This window comes from Haliotis cracherodii, unplaced genomic scaffold, assembly GCF_022045235.1.
Source record: "Haliotis cracherodii isolate W230 unplaced genomic scaffold, xgHalCrac1.p SCAF_10, whole genome shotgun sequence".
In the NCBI taxonomy this organism is placed as follows: domain Eukaryota; kingdom Metazoa; phylum Mollusca; class Gastropoda; order Lepetellida; family Haliotidae; genus Haliotis; species Haliotis cracherodii.
Window position 1 is genome coordinate 34717899 of NW_027266265.1, and position 16637 is coordinate 34734535.

Genomic DNA, 16637 nt, shown 5'->3' on the forward strand with positions numbered 1-16637 from the left:
AGAAGAGCAGATGAAGGGGCAAGAAGTAGCCCTGAACATTTTAACAATAAAGAAGCTGTTATCCATAAACATTTCATGTACAAATCACTCTGATGTAACCATTTTGACAACAAATGTACATACCAACTATATTCTATTACATCCTTTACTGATCTTGCTGATTGCTCAAGTGGAAGACAAAACTATCATTAACACATTGCAGTGAATCTGTATTAGATAGAAATATATCTTAAAATCATTCAAGCCAATATGCACCAGAAATATTAATTTTAAGCTGAGATGGAAGAATAAGCCCTGATTCTGGAAAAGGAGTAAAATCATCGTTGAATACTTGCAAACAAAACATATCTGGAATCCAAAACTGAAACTGTTACTTACAATTTGCTGTTCAAACAAAAATCAGCAAAAATATGTATCACTTCAACCTCAAATTAATTTTGCTAATTCAAACCAGAAACCGGAATATTTATAAACCTGAATTTTTTCCTGACAAGCAACATATTATTGGAACTTCAAAACACACATTCTCCTTCTAACCTTCAACAGCCAAGAATGTTGGGAGATATAAAGATGGGTTTCGAAAGGTATGGTGCTGAGAGATAATGGTTAAAAAGCTGAGGCAAATCAGGGTTCAGAAATCACAACCAACAGCTTCTGGCAGCTCTAAGGGATGCAGCTCTCAAGATCTCCAGATAAGCCACATATTTTTGTATAATGCGAAAACTGTATCACCATTACCCAATAATTTTGAGTTGCTTGCATACAAAAGGCTCATCACGCCTAAAACCCGGTTTGGATTCCAGAAATAGGTACAATGAGTGAAGCCCATCTCTGGTGTCCCCTGCCTTGATATTGCTGGAATATTGCTAAAAGAGGCGTAAAACCATACTCACTCACTCAACTTGCGTTCCTCTAGTTCTTTACATATCTTTATTTACTGATCAAATGCAGGCTTAACATATACACATGAACTCTAATGCAGTGATTAATGCATGAAAATTATGCTACACTACGCTCACTGTTAATTAGACATGTCTAATGCTGTTTTGAATTCATGTGACGTTACATGCTTTCTTCAGCACTTGAAAAGATACAACATTTTAAGAATTAATTTTAAAATGTCTACTCAAGGCTAAAAAAATTTAAGAATTGGTTCTCGGGCAATGGATTTTGAAAATATAGTCCAGGCTGGCATTTTTTGTTTGTTTTTTTGTTCAAACTAGTATGTAAGTAAATAACAGTTGTGTACAATCAACCTGGGACAGGGCCTCCCTACATAAATGTATTCCTTGATGAGTAAAATACTGGAATACAGTATTGGACCACCGTTGGACTACAAGTGTGTGTGCATTGCCATGATGACCATAACACGAGATGCGCAGTAAAGGGAAGTAACTGCAGGCTATATTGGATCACTTTGTAAGTATTGAAGCATTTCACTGCTAGTGTTGTGTGTTCGAGACTCTGAATATTTAAAAATTTGGTTTTTTTTAAATGGAAATAAAAACGAAACATGCGGCAGACTTTATGATGTGAGCAGTGCCTGAGAACCAAGACTATTATTTTTTTTAGACCAATGAAGTAAAAATATATTCAATACCCTAAGTGAATGATAACAATTGAGACTATACTCAAGAACATTATCTGGAGCCCTGAACTCTTCACTGGTGCCCTTATCATTTGACCACACGATACCTTATCAACATACAGAATCATAACAATCAACAGTCAACAACCTTAGAAAACAATTAAAATTAACAGTTTGACATCACCAAGGTAGAAAACAGATTCTAATCATTTTAAAAAACAAGCACTACTTTTGACATTAGATAATATGTATACATATAATATTTAAAACAAACCTCGGAAGCTATAATAGTGATCAAAGTGCTTATACAAGCTAGTCTCAGCACAGTTATTATAGAAATATTATTGAATCATTTTTCATCATTTGTTTTGCCCTATGCAATGAAGGTCAAACATATTAGCATAGGCTGTTCCATAATGATGTAATACAAATCACTTTCCAATGATCATTGAGAAATTACTCAAAACTATATTAATAACTACTTTACCATAACTGCAAGGTTACATAGCTTTCAGATGAAAACTCTCTATGGTGTTAACACAATCTGTCTGCACCAACAACTCCACCAAACAGGCACTGGAATTACACTCCGCCATGTGATCAACACCCTGTTATACAGTCAGTTCCAATAATCTGCTTCTTTGCTGTATTTCCTCTCTGGATGACAAGGGTCACAATGATGAATATGCTTTAAACTGCCAGGTCTCAGATTGTATCAAATCTGAAACAGATGAAACAGTGTCAAACAAAAAAATACAGATTGTTTTTCCTTAGAAGGCACTTTGGACAAGTACTCAGTAGCCCACACTTCACTTCAAAAATGAAGATGGACAAGCTTTAAAAAACTGTCACTGCTGACTGGTACAAACAATAAAGAAGTTTTTATCCTTAGTTACAAACAATAAAAAAGTTGTCATCCATAGTAACAAACAATAAACACATTGTTTTCCAGTTACGAACAATAAAGAAGTCGTTATCCATAGTTGTAAACAATAAACACATTATCATCCCTAGTTACAAACAATAAAGTCATTATCCATAGTTACAAACAATAAACAAGTTATCCATATAGTTACATGCAGAGTTGCGTCCCTTAGGCACACCAGGAAACTATGATTGTGGGTTCGAATACGGGTTCACCCTGATTATCTTTATGTTTCTTGGTTTGTCAGCACCTAACGCATACTCATGGTTTTACCCAAGAAGTAAATCATCTCTAATAACAAGCATACGTTACTGAGAACCAATTCTAACCAGGAATCTCTCTGGGACTCCCCCGACCTGCATTTGTTTTTATCACCTTGGGAATCTGTTATAATCCGAATGCACCCTACCTCTTCCCTTCCTTGTCCGCAAACTGTTTGATGGACTTCACAGAGGGTGCTCTTCCCAGAAGCTCCAGCACTCGGAGGAAGGCAAAGGCCAGGAACATTGTCAGTCTGTGTTTAACATTCTCCGTGTGGACACGGATGTCGAACACACACCTCTCCCACCATGCCCTTAGGTGCCCGGTAATGTTTAGACCTCCTGCCAGCTGCCGAGCTGTTCCTGATATGGCACTACAACAAAATCAAATTTAGGAGCCGTCTTAAAATCTGAGCGAAAATGACATAAATAAGGAGGGCATGTTGACAATGTTCACTTCATGCACTAAAATGAGATTAATCAACTGGGAATAGTGATCACATGCAAAGCTGCATCAGTTGCTTTTTTAATTAACTGCTTTATGGATCAGCAGCCATAAAAATCAAGAAAGTAGAAAAAAGTATAATACTCAATAATAATAATCAACATGATTAAGATGTTTTTTCTAACTGCCAAGTCTGAAAACGCCATTTACTATAAAATATATCAGAAATTGTTTTCATGCCTGTCAAGACAAAAGATTGTCATGATCTTGACATTGAAATTTAATCCAATTAATTAATTAAATTTTAAAAAAGAGTTGTTGTTTTTCAATACTGACTGACTAGCCATAAGTTATGAAAATGTCACAAACATTTAAAGTGGTTTTATTCTTTTTTTTATAGGTGAGTGAGTTGGGTTTAATGCCGCTTTTACAGTATTCCAGTTATATCACGGCGTGTCAGCTTAATGTGGGAGGAAAGCCCGAAATGATGCAGGTCTGAAATGTTTACCACTTTGGTGAAACCCATGAGCACAGGTATGGTGCTGACAAACCTGGAAACATAATTGGGGGGAACCGGGATTCACAGGTTTCTGGCGTGCCCAAGGGACGCAACTCTGCACAGTGAATCGCGCCTCCAAAGACGACTGGGCCACCCGTGCCCCCCCTTTTGTTTAGGCATTTTTTATGTTCAAAATAAGATCAAGTGATCTGGTTGAAGCACACAACATATATACGATACACATACTTTCCATATCGCTCCTACAACAGTGACTACAGTATACAGATCCGTCTGAGTGGCCTACCTGCGAGCCATAATGCCATATCTGTCAACAGGGTGGCCATGTTCCCTAGTGATAGCCCTGATGGTGTTCAGGTTCCTGAAAACAAACATTCCGAAATACAGCACTATCCCCATCTGTGCAGCAATCAGCATTGCAATGTTTCACAATAAATACCCAGAAAGGCCCCTGACAAAACTTTCATTTTGTTTCATTTTGGAAATGTGGTGTAAAGGTCGATGTTCAGACCAGATAAACCAGTGACTGATACCATGAGCAACATCCCACATTATCAGGGTATGATTACCACACAAAAGGTACACAAATATACTCACTGCCAAAAGAAACACGAACCATAGAAACATATTGTTTGTTTCTTCTTTGTTGCTTAACGCTGCACTCAGCAATATTACAGCTATATGACAGCGTCTGTAAATAATCGAGTCTGGACCAGACAATCCAGTGACTGATATCATGAGCATCAATGTCAACAATGTCATTTTGTCACACAGTTCTCATTCATCGTGATGTCTGTGTACACTGGCATGAGATAATCAAACAACAATGTCATTTTGTCACACAGTCCTCATTCATCGTCATGTCTGTGTACACTAGCATGAGATAATCAAACAACAATGTCATTTTGTCGCACACTTCTCATTCATCGTCATGTCTGTGTACACTAGCATGAGATAATCAAACAACAATGTCATTTTGTCGCACACTTCTCATTCATCATCATGTCTGTGTACACTAGCATGAGATAATCACAAAACAATGTCAGATTGTCACACAGTTCTCATTCATCGTCATGTCTGTGTACACTAGCATGAGATAATCACAAAACAATGTCAGATTGTCACACAGTTCTCATTCATCGTCATGTCTGTGTACACTGGCATGAGATAATCAAACAACAATGTCATTTTGTCACACAGTTCTCATTCATCGTCATGTCTGTGTACACTGGCATGAGATAATCAAACAACAATGTCATTTTGTCACACAGTTCTCATTCATCGTCATATCTGTGTATACTGTCATGAGATAATCAAACAACAATGTCATTTTGTCACACAGTCCTCATTCATCATCATATCTGTGTACCCTGGCATGAGATAATCAAACAACAATGTCATTTTGTCACACAGTTCTCATTCATCGTCATGTCAGGTGAGTAAAGATTTAGTTCTAACATAATTCTTGTGGTGAAAGCTAATTATGTGTTTTCACTGTGTGTCAGTATAAATTATTCATAGTATGTTAAAGAGTAATATCCTGACTGAATGTACACAAACCTAGTCCAAAACTCATCATCAGGGATACAAGAGCTGTCATCAGCAATTGTAACACAGTTTCAACTCGGACAAGTTTATCAAAACATCAGAGCAGACCAACTAGTGGTTGAAGGTGTGAGCATCACTATACAAATTCTGAGATTAAATGACACACAAGCAGAGACTAACTAGGTCTTCCATGACACTGGACAGTTACAGTACTTTCCATACTATGTACCCATTGTATCCATCTGATCCCCACTGTGTCCATCTGTTCCCCATTGTATCCATCTGATCCCCATTGTATCCATCTGATCCCCATTGTATCCATCTGATCCCCAATGTGTCCATCTGATCCCCATTGTGTCCATCTGATCCCCAGTGTGTCCATCTGATCCCCATTGTGTCCATCAGATCCCTATTGTATCCATCTGATCCCCATTATGTCTGAATCATATTGTGGCCATTGGATCCCCATTGTGGCTCAATCATATTGGGTCATCTGATCTTCATTACGTCTGAATCACAGTGTGTCCATTTGATGCCCATTGTGTCTGAATGATCTGACGTCCATCTGATCTCCATTGTGTCCATCTGATCCCCATTGTGTCCATCTGATCTTCATTATGTCTGAATCATATTGTGTCCATTTGATGCCCATTGTGTCTGAATGATATGAAGTCCATCTGATCTCCATTGTGTCCATCTGATCTCCATTGTGTCTATTGGATCCCGTAGAATTCATCTGCTCCCCATTGTGTCCACTGGATCGCTATCCGATCATCAGTGTATCCATCTGAACCCAATTGTGTCCATTGTATCCCATATTGTGTTCACATAAAACCAATTGTGTCCATCTGATTCCCATTTCATCTTCCAACGATCATGGACTACTGCAATCTATATTTACTGGTGTGGTTCATTGCTGCAGACCCTATGACTGCGGAATATGTGTGTCTGTACTTCAAGGTTGCAGATGAGGCAAGAAAATACTGAAGCTTGAGAAGTGTAATACCCAGAAACAAACCAGAACCATGAATATCAAGCACCAACTCCAAATTCAAAATTGTTTCACCTTTTTCATGATACAACCAGCAAACGGCATTTCCTCATCACATCAACAGCTGTGCAAAGCATGAACAATTTCTCAACCAGTAAATAGTAACAAAACATCACATTTCCCCTGGGACGTGTGCACAAACATTCATGAAGAAATATTTACGTGGATGTGTATATTTCAACTTTCAAAATTAAACCTTTGTGTATGTATTCAAAAACAACACATGTAAAATGCCCCCACAACCACAATGGCTTTAAAGACTGCTTATTTAATCCTTAACACACAAACAATTGTTACAAACGATACAAAATCGGTGACATCATTCAGATAGATAATGCAAACCCTGCCCACTATTACCAACCAATCAGGAAACAGTAAGCTTCTAGTGGCATGGCCTACTATTTAAAGCTTTAGGGAAACAAACACACACAAAATATTGCTTGGTTAATTCACAGAGTCACTTACAATTGTTTTATTCCTGCAAAAATAGACAAACCACTTACTGTTTGAGGATACCCACCTGATGAAGCAACAACACACTCTGCAGCATATATTCAACAAGCATTTGTACACCCACCTTATGACTAACAACAGACTTCGTGGCATACATTTCAGCACAGCCATAATTTTGTCAAAGTGTTGGCCTGCCATCACTCGCATATGTTCCAAGTCTTTTTCTGTCATTCGACTCGGCAAGTAAAGCGTCTTGCGTGCTATCGGGCGTTGTACCAGAATCTCACAGAAGACACGATGGTCTAAGGAAACAAATGTCACCAAGAGATGAGAGAGACGGATACATCAACAGCAGCTTCCTCGAATGAAGAACAAGCCTTTCCACCTACATTTTCGGCCTACTTTTTTTGGCTTTTACTAACATCACTGACGGACTAAAACATCCTTTCAAAGTGGCCGTAATACAAGAGATAGCGGTGTAGGATTCATTATGCAAGTAATAACAGGTCAGCCTTTGTTTGCATGCAACCTTATTGATGTTTTAGTACAGGCATTAAACTGCATTAATCTCTCAAGTAGTTAAAGTGTTTAGTTCAAGTTGTTGGAAATAGATATGGTTAATATGGTTTCTGTTAGCAAATGAGGGTGAGAGAAAGTACAAATCTCCGCAATATTCCCTCAGGACTAACACGTAACTCTAACATTAAAGAATCTAGCTAACACAGGACTATCCTTAAACCAAAATGCCAAAAGCAAATCTTGTCTAGTTTTCATGACATACACAAATGATCACAAATGCATTTATGTATGCAAGTATTTACTATCTCAGCTGTGTCTACTACTGTCTCACAAAGATGTTTTCACCAGTCAACAGCGTTATGGCTAGCATGCAATAAGGGAACTTCCTTTGCAGATTTTTGTTCATCTCAGGGCAATCATGAAATAATATTTTCCAGGTTCTGCAATTAAGGATTTCTCTTTGGAATTAAAACTCTTATGCCCTAACATATTAATAGTCAGCAGACCTGTGAAGTTCAGTAAGTCTTACATATTTCTGGATATGAACATAATGAACAAGATTAATGCCAGTGTCATTTCTTATTACAACTACCTACCCTTAACGCATTTCTCAGACTAATTAGATATTGAATATTCATCATGATTACTAACCTAACTTATCACGCAAATGTCGTTCAATAACAGACAAGGAATGCCACCATGGGCCTAACATTGCTTGTCCTTGAGGAGACTCTCAGACAAACTCAGCTCACGACCTTCACAATCATTAAAACAAATGTTCATTCCAAAGCAGGCACTTGCAGCAATTAAAGAAGATTAAAGAATAGATCTATTCCAGTCCTTACACCATGCTGAGCAATCATGTTTGGGTTTAAAATAATAAAATATCTAATGCAACATAGCTAACGGGCGCACAGCTAGCGTTTCCTTTCTCATATGTCCTGTAGAAAGATGGCATCCCTTTGGAGTTATAACACATACAGTGTATATTCTTTCTACTAGTCTTAACTCTGTAAATGGATCACAAACAAATAACCACAGATTAATACTTATGTCAAACGACAGGTAGGGATTTTAGTTCAGCAAATCTGTATGATGGATTATTGTCTAGGTGGTTTTGCTTTCATTGGGGCAGTTTTACCAATCTCATTTATCTTAATAAGTCCCCCAGGTAAAACACAACATCATAACATGCGGACACTATACAACCAGGCCATGTGTGACATGATTACAGGACATAGACGACCGGTCGTAATAACCAGCAGATATAAAACCACCACAAACACTGAGCAAGAGGAGTGGATAAAGATATGCAAATGCGCAAAAGCTGAGCAATTTTTCAAATTTACAATCAAATTTTGGTAAGCGCTACATCTTTACACTAAAACAAGAAAAGCATTTTCAAGACTGCCTCCTGTAAGCAATGCCAACCTATGTCCCCCAAGGACTGCCATGAGATACATGCAGGATAGAAGATATCATTTCCAGAGTACATCAATAATAACTGGCATACCATCCTACTGAATCACATTTATGCATCCCAACACAGCCATAAGCATGCTTACAAAGCAGTTGATATCACAATATTCAGAGTCGAGAGAGTGCAAACGTGAAACTGCTCAGGAAAGAGTGAGAGAAATGACACAATCAAAAGAGAGAAATTGTTACGACAAATACGTAATAACACCAACCACTGAAGATATAGAGTGAAGGAAGCCACTCATCAACTAAAACGGAGATTTCCTACCTAAATATCAAAAGAAGACCCTTAGGCATATCTTTCATGACCTGCAAAACACGATCATGAATGACTAAGAATTCCTTCTTGAGTTGATCTTGTAACTCTTTGGACATGTTTCTCCACTCTTGACGCGAGAAGGGTTTGGTGCGGAGCAAAGGCTTGTTCTTCACTCTAACTGGCCGCTGTACAAGCATTATGGCAAATATGTGGAAATCTGAGGAGTAGCAAGGCATTGCAATATTAATGACAGTATCAAATCTTAATAACAACCTTGTTCCGGTACATTTCTTTATCACCATAGTTACATAACTTCTACTATGTGAGTGAGTATGGTTTTACACCGCTTTTAGCCATATTCCAGCAACATCACGGTGGGGGACACCAGAAATGGGCTTCACACATTCTACCCATGTTGGGAATCAAACCAGGGTCTTCGGTGTGGCAATTGAGTGCTTTAACCACTAGGCTACCCCACCACACTTCTACTAAGTAAAACTACAATTATTTTTTTTTGTCAAATGCCGCACCCCGCAATATCTCAGCCATATGATGACGGCCTGTAAATAACTGGACAGTCCAGTTGTTGCTTTGTTTTAGCATGCGATCATTACAGGGTGAGAACACTGTTCATTGACTCCAACTATTCAAATAAATTGGACATATACTTCAAGACAATGTGCAAAATTCTGAACTTAGAAAGGGATATTAAAAGAGATTATGGACCATGCTTCTTTACCAAGATGTATTTAGGGATGCACGTTATCAAGAGAGCAGGAAAAAAGCATTAGACAGACATATGAGCAGATATCACTTTGTATGGTTTGTTTGTTACAGCTCTGTCACCATGGGCAGATCAAATTTACACTGTTGAGGAATAGCCAGACTAATTGGAAACCTGTGGGTTATTTCAAGTTTGCACCCGGCCTTTAAAAGTACTCATGAAAAAACATCCATTTCTACTTAGACAAGACACACCAATAGTAACTGCTGTAATATACTGGTCAAAGTACTCCCTTCTCCTCACCTTCAACACCTAGATTCTGGGAGTATGTTTCCATGTCTTGTTCGTTCTTCATCACAATGGCTTTATACAGATGGCACAGGGACTCCCTGTGAGAGGGACTGAGGGAGTCGTATAGGCCATGATCTAATAGCACCAACTCGGCACCGCCTTGTTTAGACCGCCGCACAAACACGTTTCCAGGGTGTGGGTCAGCATGGACAAAACCGGACAGGAAAATCTGGTCCGAGAAACATTTGACTAGCTTGGTATCTATCTGGAAAACAACATATATGGTCAGTATTGTTGGTAATAAAATGATTGAGTGAGTGAGTATAGATTTATGCCACCTGTTCATTTGCATGACAAGCGAACACTTTAATCACTTGACTACCCCACTGCCCCAGTCATAAAATGAACTGTGGATATATAATCATTGCCATATGTGTCAAGTCTTTGTTACTAAAATCAATTTTGTTATCTTGAAAAGCATTCATAATAGACCCCAATAGCCTGTTTGCCAACAACTGGTTCCAACCCTTCATATTGCAACTAATAACGCCATTTGTGTGATCAAAAATACTTCACAATTTATGAATATGTTTTGTTCCTCCATCACTTTTGAAAATACATGGACTGTATGTTTTAGTAGTGACACATGTCTAATTTCAGTACGCTAATGAAATGAGGTTGTATATAACTAGGAGTGTAACAATATATCAAACTATCAATTTATTGCAATTGTTTGCCCAACGTTTGTATTACTCAATAGGAATTTATAAAAGTTCATGATATCATTGATAGTCTGCATAAGAGTCGATAGTTTCAAAATTTGCAATTAAAACACTAATTATGCATCAGAATACTTCAGTTTAGAGTTATTTCCCATTGGTTTGCTAATCGACAGGGAGAGAAAAGGCCTAAAGTGTCAATATTACTTTGATTTCTATTACATTGATAATCAACCACTAAAGTTGGTTTAATACTATCGCAAAACTATTGCAATAGTGTGGGGTTCTATTGCAATATAATTGCAATAGTAAAAAAAGCCCAATAGTTACCCCTATTAATAACTCATTGAAGTACAAATGAACCCACTAACCTACCATCCTGAGCCATTAAAACAATGTGTAGAGAAGACTGCCACAAGGCTAGGGCACATGTTGCACACGATGTCAAGCGAGAAACCTTGCCATTTGTCTAACGTCAGCTGGGCACCCATTGATCTGAACAAAAGCAAGCTGGCCTCTTGTTGTCACCAGGAACCCATTCCACAAAGCGATAATAGCGTTAAGATGATCGTAACTCATATACCTTAACATAAACTTACAACAATCGTAGTGCTAAGATCACTTTGTGGAAAGGAGCCCAGGCCTTCGCTAGATTGGTTGGTTAATACAGCGACTACACATCATAGCCGACACATTTATTCACAGGTGAAGAGAAAACAACATACCATTCAGTACTGACAATGTATGACTTTAAGCTGACATCGCTTCGATTCAGATTATAATAATATTAATATTTAGCAAGGAATAGCCAGGAATACAAAGAAGGAGATTCAAAAACTCTACCAAACCTAAGTCATTGGCGTGACAACATAACACATGATCCACTAGGCAACTCAACAATCCCAACATTTCATCACAAAGCTATGTGACACAAAGCTTTGTGTCAGGAACAAAATAGAGAATGTGAGTTGAGTTTAACGCCAATTTGAACAGTATTAAAGTTATATCAAGCAAAGAAATCCTGAAGGGACATAGGTCCTGGAAGTTAGTACTCTGATGAAACCCACCAGCTGTGTGCCGATCTGAATCTATGACCAGCACAGCCAATTTGGGTAAGTTAGTCCAATGAACAATTCAGGGAATGTCAGTATGGTCAAATGTTCTACTCCCATACAATACCTGTGTGCACGAACATCTGACAACACTGAAGGTTGCGTCAGGTGAATTTTTTAATTAGTGTCAAGAATTTTAAATTATCAGTACAACTGAACAAATTATTCAGACAAGCATATCTGTTATCCGTATCTCGAAAATGAACATAATCAAGAAAATCCAAATGTGAAAATATGCTATTATTTCATTGTTGTAGATATTTTATATCCTGTCATTTTCTATGTCACTCACTGACTGTTTCAAGTCCGTCTATGGACGTGTCATCAGACCTTGATGCAAACAAGTACTGTAACGGAGAACAAGAAGAATTGTTTAAACAAACTGTTTATTTACATCTTTCAGTGACAGACCCAAGTTCTTGATGCCAGCAATGTTGCTGATCTTGCAGCCATCAATGTATTCCGCTGTGAGCACCCGCTAAAAGTAACATAACATATGCATGTTATAGTCAACATAGGCAAAGAGCACTTGACATAGAGATACTGTCAATAAAAGTAAGAACCGAGAAACAAACACTTTAAAAAATACTTTCATTTTGACAATGTCTTATTATTTCAACTATGTCATTAGTACAATAAGCATATTAGGTTTTCAACTATGAAACTTCCTTCCATGATTTTGAAACCCAGGGCTACAGAAGCTCGTCTTTATTAACTGATATAAAAATGAGTGAGTTGAGTTTAACACCGCTTTGTAACATTATTCCAATTATATCATGGCGTGTCAGCTTAATGTGGGAGGAAAGCCCGAAGTGATGCAGGTCTCAGACGTTTTACCACTTCAGTGAAACCCACGAGCATGGGTATGGTGCTGACAAACCTTGAAACATAATTTGGGCGAACCAGAATTCAAACCCACAATCATAGTTCTCTTTCAGATTAAATCCTCCTTGGGGCACTTATTGCATTTTCCTGGTTCAAGAAAATCTACATGACATAGTTGTAACCATTTTCCTTAATAAAATGTTACCACACAAAAAACTTCGTTTTTGTATGATATACGACCACCCTTACGGTGCCTCACCCTCTACGGCGCGTCACGCCAAGGGAAGCAACTCTCACCCAAATCACTTTCCTTTATGTCATTCGACTGACAAGACGTGTGACCATTCTGAGAAAAGTTTCAAAGTACGAAATCGTGACCTGAGACAGCATGACTGACCAAACTGTATGTATGGTACATTTATTACCTTGCAAAGGCGTAATACCTCGCATTGTAAAGTTATAAGGTTGTAATTCTCATAGAAGAAACGCCACGTGTACGGTGCATAAGAATTCAAATGTCCGTAATGGCGTCCATTGTGCGGTTTCACTGTCTGACACATGTAACCCCAAGGCCAACAAAATGGCTTGGGGTTTTGTTATATCATACAGTTTTCAACTGCACGTTTTTTCCTTTATAAAACCCAAGGTGATGTACTAGATTATAACTATACTTACCTTTTTTAAGGGTTTTTTACACCTTAGAGCGTAATACGCCCACTTGGTGTTTTTTTTTTTTTTTTTTAAAAAAACAAAACAAATTTTACTACGGACAATGGCTATTAGTATCGCGCTACAGTCGCATTATACATTACGCCTTTGCTTCTGTTTTCACAATTGTTAAAAGCACGTATCTTCCGATCTTTATCGCACTGATACACTTTTCCCGCCCAACCCAACAAGATTTACGGTCTTTTTACAGACCTTCAAACTTTGTACGGGATGCGGGATTAACGTCCCACCCCAAGACCAACATGCATTTTGCCTAAAGTGCTTGGTGGAGAACGGACACGATGATCAATCATGCCCCACATGCAAGGCTTTTACGCCCAAGACGATGAAAAGGCGGCATGCCGATCTCCTACACTATAAAAGCCTACTCGAGGCGGGGGTGGACATTCACTCGAAAAAGGCCATTCCCCCCCCGTCTAAAAAGGGTAAAAATAAACCTAAGGCTAATAAGCCTTCCGCTACGGTCTCCTCCGCTCCCTCTTCGAGGGCCGGGGGTGAAGGCTCTAGGGTTCCCGAGGTCCCCTTAACTGCACCCTCTTCTGCACCGTCTTTAGCAGATATATCTGCTTTGTTTAAGTCGCAGATGGCGTCGATGATGGAGGAGGTCAAGTCTCAGCTCCGAGAGGAGATGCGGGCGGGGCCTTCCTCGTCGTCGGCGCCGGGCGCGGTTTCGAGGTCTTGTGGAATGCCCGGCGTCGGCCGAGGCAGGCCACTCGACCTCGGGGACGACCCGAGACCGGGCTTCGGCTCCGGCTCGAGGTCGCTCCCCAGTGAAGGGGTGGCGAGCGCTGGCTCGTTCACTACCTCCGCACCTTTATTCCTAGCGGGGTCAGACGCCTTCTCCGAGGCCGAGGCTCCAGCTAGCGGATTTATGGCCCAGAGCCAGGTGGGTTCTCTTGAACCCCCGGCACCTCGGGACCGGGACTCGGCTTCGGGCCGGGGGCAGCCCGGGGATGCGAAGACCCAGGCCTTCGGGTGTCCTTTTCCTGCCTCGTCCGCTCACTCTCTTGAGGACGAGTCGACTACGGTCGGCTCGGAATCGAGAGAGGAGGAGTGGATGGAGGAGGGAGGGGATGACTCGGAGGCTTCGGGAATTTTTTCCATCGCATCCTCGTTGAGGCACGTACGGGACAAGATTGTCCAGGTACTGCCTCAGGTGGCTGCGCCTATGCCCGAGTCGGATCCAACTGAGTTCCGCCTTCCGGGGGACGCCTTCGCTCCTAGCAAGGCGCCCCAGGTGCGGCTCCGTATCTTGTCCTCCCTGACACACGAGGTCATCGACCCTCTGCTCTCGGGTGCCCGCAGGAAGTTCGACCTGCCCGAACTTAATAAGCGGTACCCGTTGGCAGAGGACGGTGATTTTGAGGTGCCAGTGGTCGACGAGTGCGTTTGGACTTCTGTCACCCTGGGGGGGTCTTCGACCCCCGCCTTGGCTAAGGCCAAGCAGGGCCGGCGATTGCCCCCCTTTCCCATGTGCGGCGCGGAGTTGAAGGCGGCTTACGTTTGCTTTGAGGAGCAATACCGTAATGCAGGCCAACAGCTTCGCATAGCCGTACACTCTGCTTATCTGTCGGCTGTACAGAGAGAGCTAGTGGGAGAGGGGCCGGCCGACTCTTCGGAGTTGGCGGTGCAACTGACGGAGGTCCACAGTCATCTCGCGCGGGACGCTATTCGTAGCTGTGCTTCGCAGATGATGTGCGCAGTTATGGGCATGCGCAGGCTGTGGATGTCAGTATCCAAGTACTCGACGTCCACACGCCAGGATCTCCTAGCTTTGCCTTATAAGATGGGTTCTACCCTCTTCCCTGGGGCTCAGCAGGTAGTCCGAGAGGCCGCTCAAATGTATGCCTCCATCAAGGACTCTAAGGCCTTGTTGGAAATACCTAGCGTTAAACCGCGTAAGCGGGCCTCTCCGCTTGAATCCTCCCACGCTGACGCGCCGGCTCAGAAGTCCGCACCTACTTGGAAGCAGCCGCTTCCTACAGGTAAGGGCGCCGGGAGGAGCAAGCGAGGCAGGGGCCGGGGCAAGGCAGCTGGTCGAGGCCAGCAGCCTTTTCGCGGGGCCGGGAACCCATCGGGTTCCCATTAGCGCCCGAAGCGCCCCGGTTATCGAACTGCTGACAGCCGGGGTCCACTGCCTCAAACCGGATGTCCCCGTAGGCGGCCGACTGGCTCTATTCCTGAGGGAATGGGAGACAGTCACCTCAAATCCCTGGACCCTGTCCACTCTAAGGGATGGCCACTTGCCTCGGTGGAAACATCATCCGCCCCCCTTCTCCGGGATAAAGCACACTCCGGTGCCTGCTACCCGAGAGAAGGCGGAATTCCTCCGTGCCGAGGTCAACGCACTTCTTATGAAGGCGGCGATCGAATCGGTTCCCGTGGGACAGGAAAGCGAGGGCTTCTACTCGACTTATTTCCTAGTCACCAAAAAAGACGGAGGGTTCAGACCTATTCTCAATCTGAGAAGGTTGAACAATCATATAGAGGTACCGTCCTTCCGGATGGAGACACTGTGCTCAGTGATCTCCGCGGTCGAGACAGGAGAATGGCTAACGTCAATAGACCTAAAAGACGCCTATCTCCACGTACCCATACACCCCGAGTTCAAGAAATACCTCAGGTTTTCTTTCGACGGGAGGTGTTATCAGTTCAGGGTTCTACCATTCGGGATCGCCACGGCCCCGAGGGTGTTCACCAAGCTGATGTTGATTCCGGCCCAAATAGCCAGGTCGAAAGGTCGGCTCTGCCACCCATACCTCGACGACTGGTTACTAAGAGCTCTATCGCAATCCCTGAGTCAGATAGCTACACAACAAGTGATAGATATTCTGATCACTCTAGGGTGGATAGTCAATCTCAAGAAGTCAGACCTGAGACCTACTCAGAATCTAGTCTTCCTAGGGGCGAATTTCAACACGGTGAGCGGTCTTGTATCACTGTCACAAGATCGCATTACCAAGGTCAGAAGCGTTACTACCCAGTTCCTTCTGTCCGCAAGTCACACTGCTCGTACATGGCTCCAGTTACTGGGCAACATGACGGCGACAGTGGATGTGGTTTGGCGGGCGCGCCTGAGAATGAGACCCATTCAACAAGCGCTCCGTCGACTTTGGGTGAACTCGGAAAATCTCGAGACTGTTCTCGAGACCCCGCAGTGGCTCATTACACACCTTCAGTGGTGGACCGAGGT

General features: G+C 41.6%; 1 protein-coding gene across 1 annotated transcript in view; it reads right to left on the reverse strand.

The window, feature by feature from the left end:
• Nucleotides 1–1095: 1095 nt before the first annotated feature.
• LOC139454335 (uncharacterized aarF domain-containing protein kinase 5-like) overlaps nucleotides 1096–16637 on the reverse strand; it is a 28980-nt gene continuing 13438 nt past the window's right edge. The window contains exons 7-12 of the mRNA XM_071235965.1: nucleotides 12285–12368; nucleotides 10072–10324; nucleotides 9054–9261; nucleotides 4022–4096; nucleotides 2923–3147; nucleotides 1096–2309 (exon numbers count right to left, since the gene is read on the reverse strand). Of these exons, the coding sequence (XP_071092066.1) occupies nucleotides 2294–2309; nucleotides 2923–3147; nucleotides 4022–4096; nucleotides 9054–9261; nucleotides 10072–10324; nucleotides 12285–12368 (861 nt within the window). The 3' untranslated portion in view covers nucleotides 1096–2293. The remainder of the gene's footprint in view (nucleotides 2310–2922; nucleotides 3148–4021; nucleotides 4097–9053; nucleotides 9262–10071; nucleotides 10325–12284; nucleotides 12369–16637) is intronic.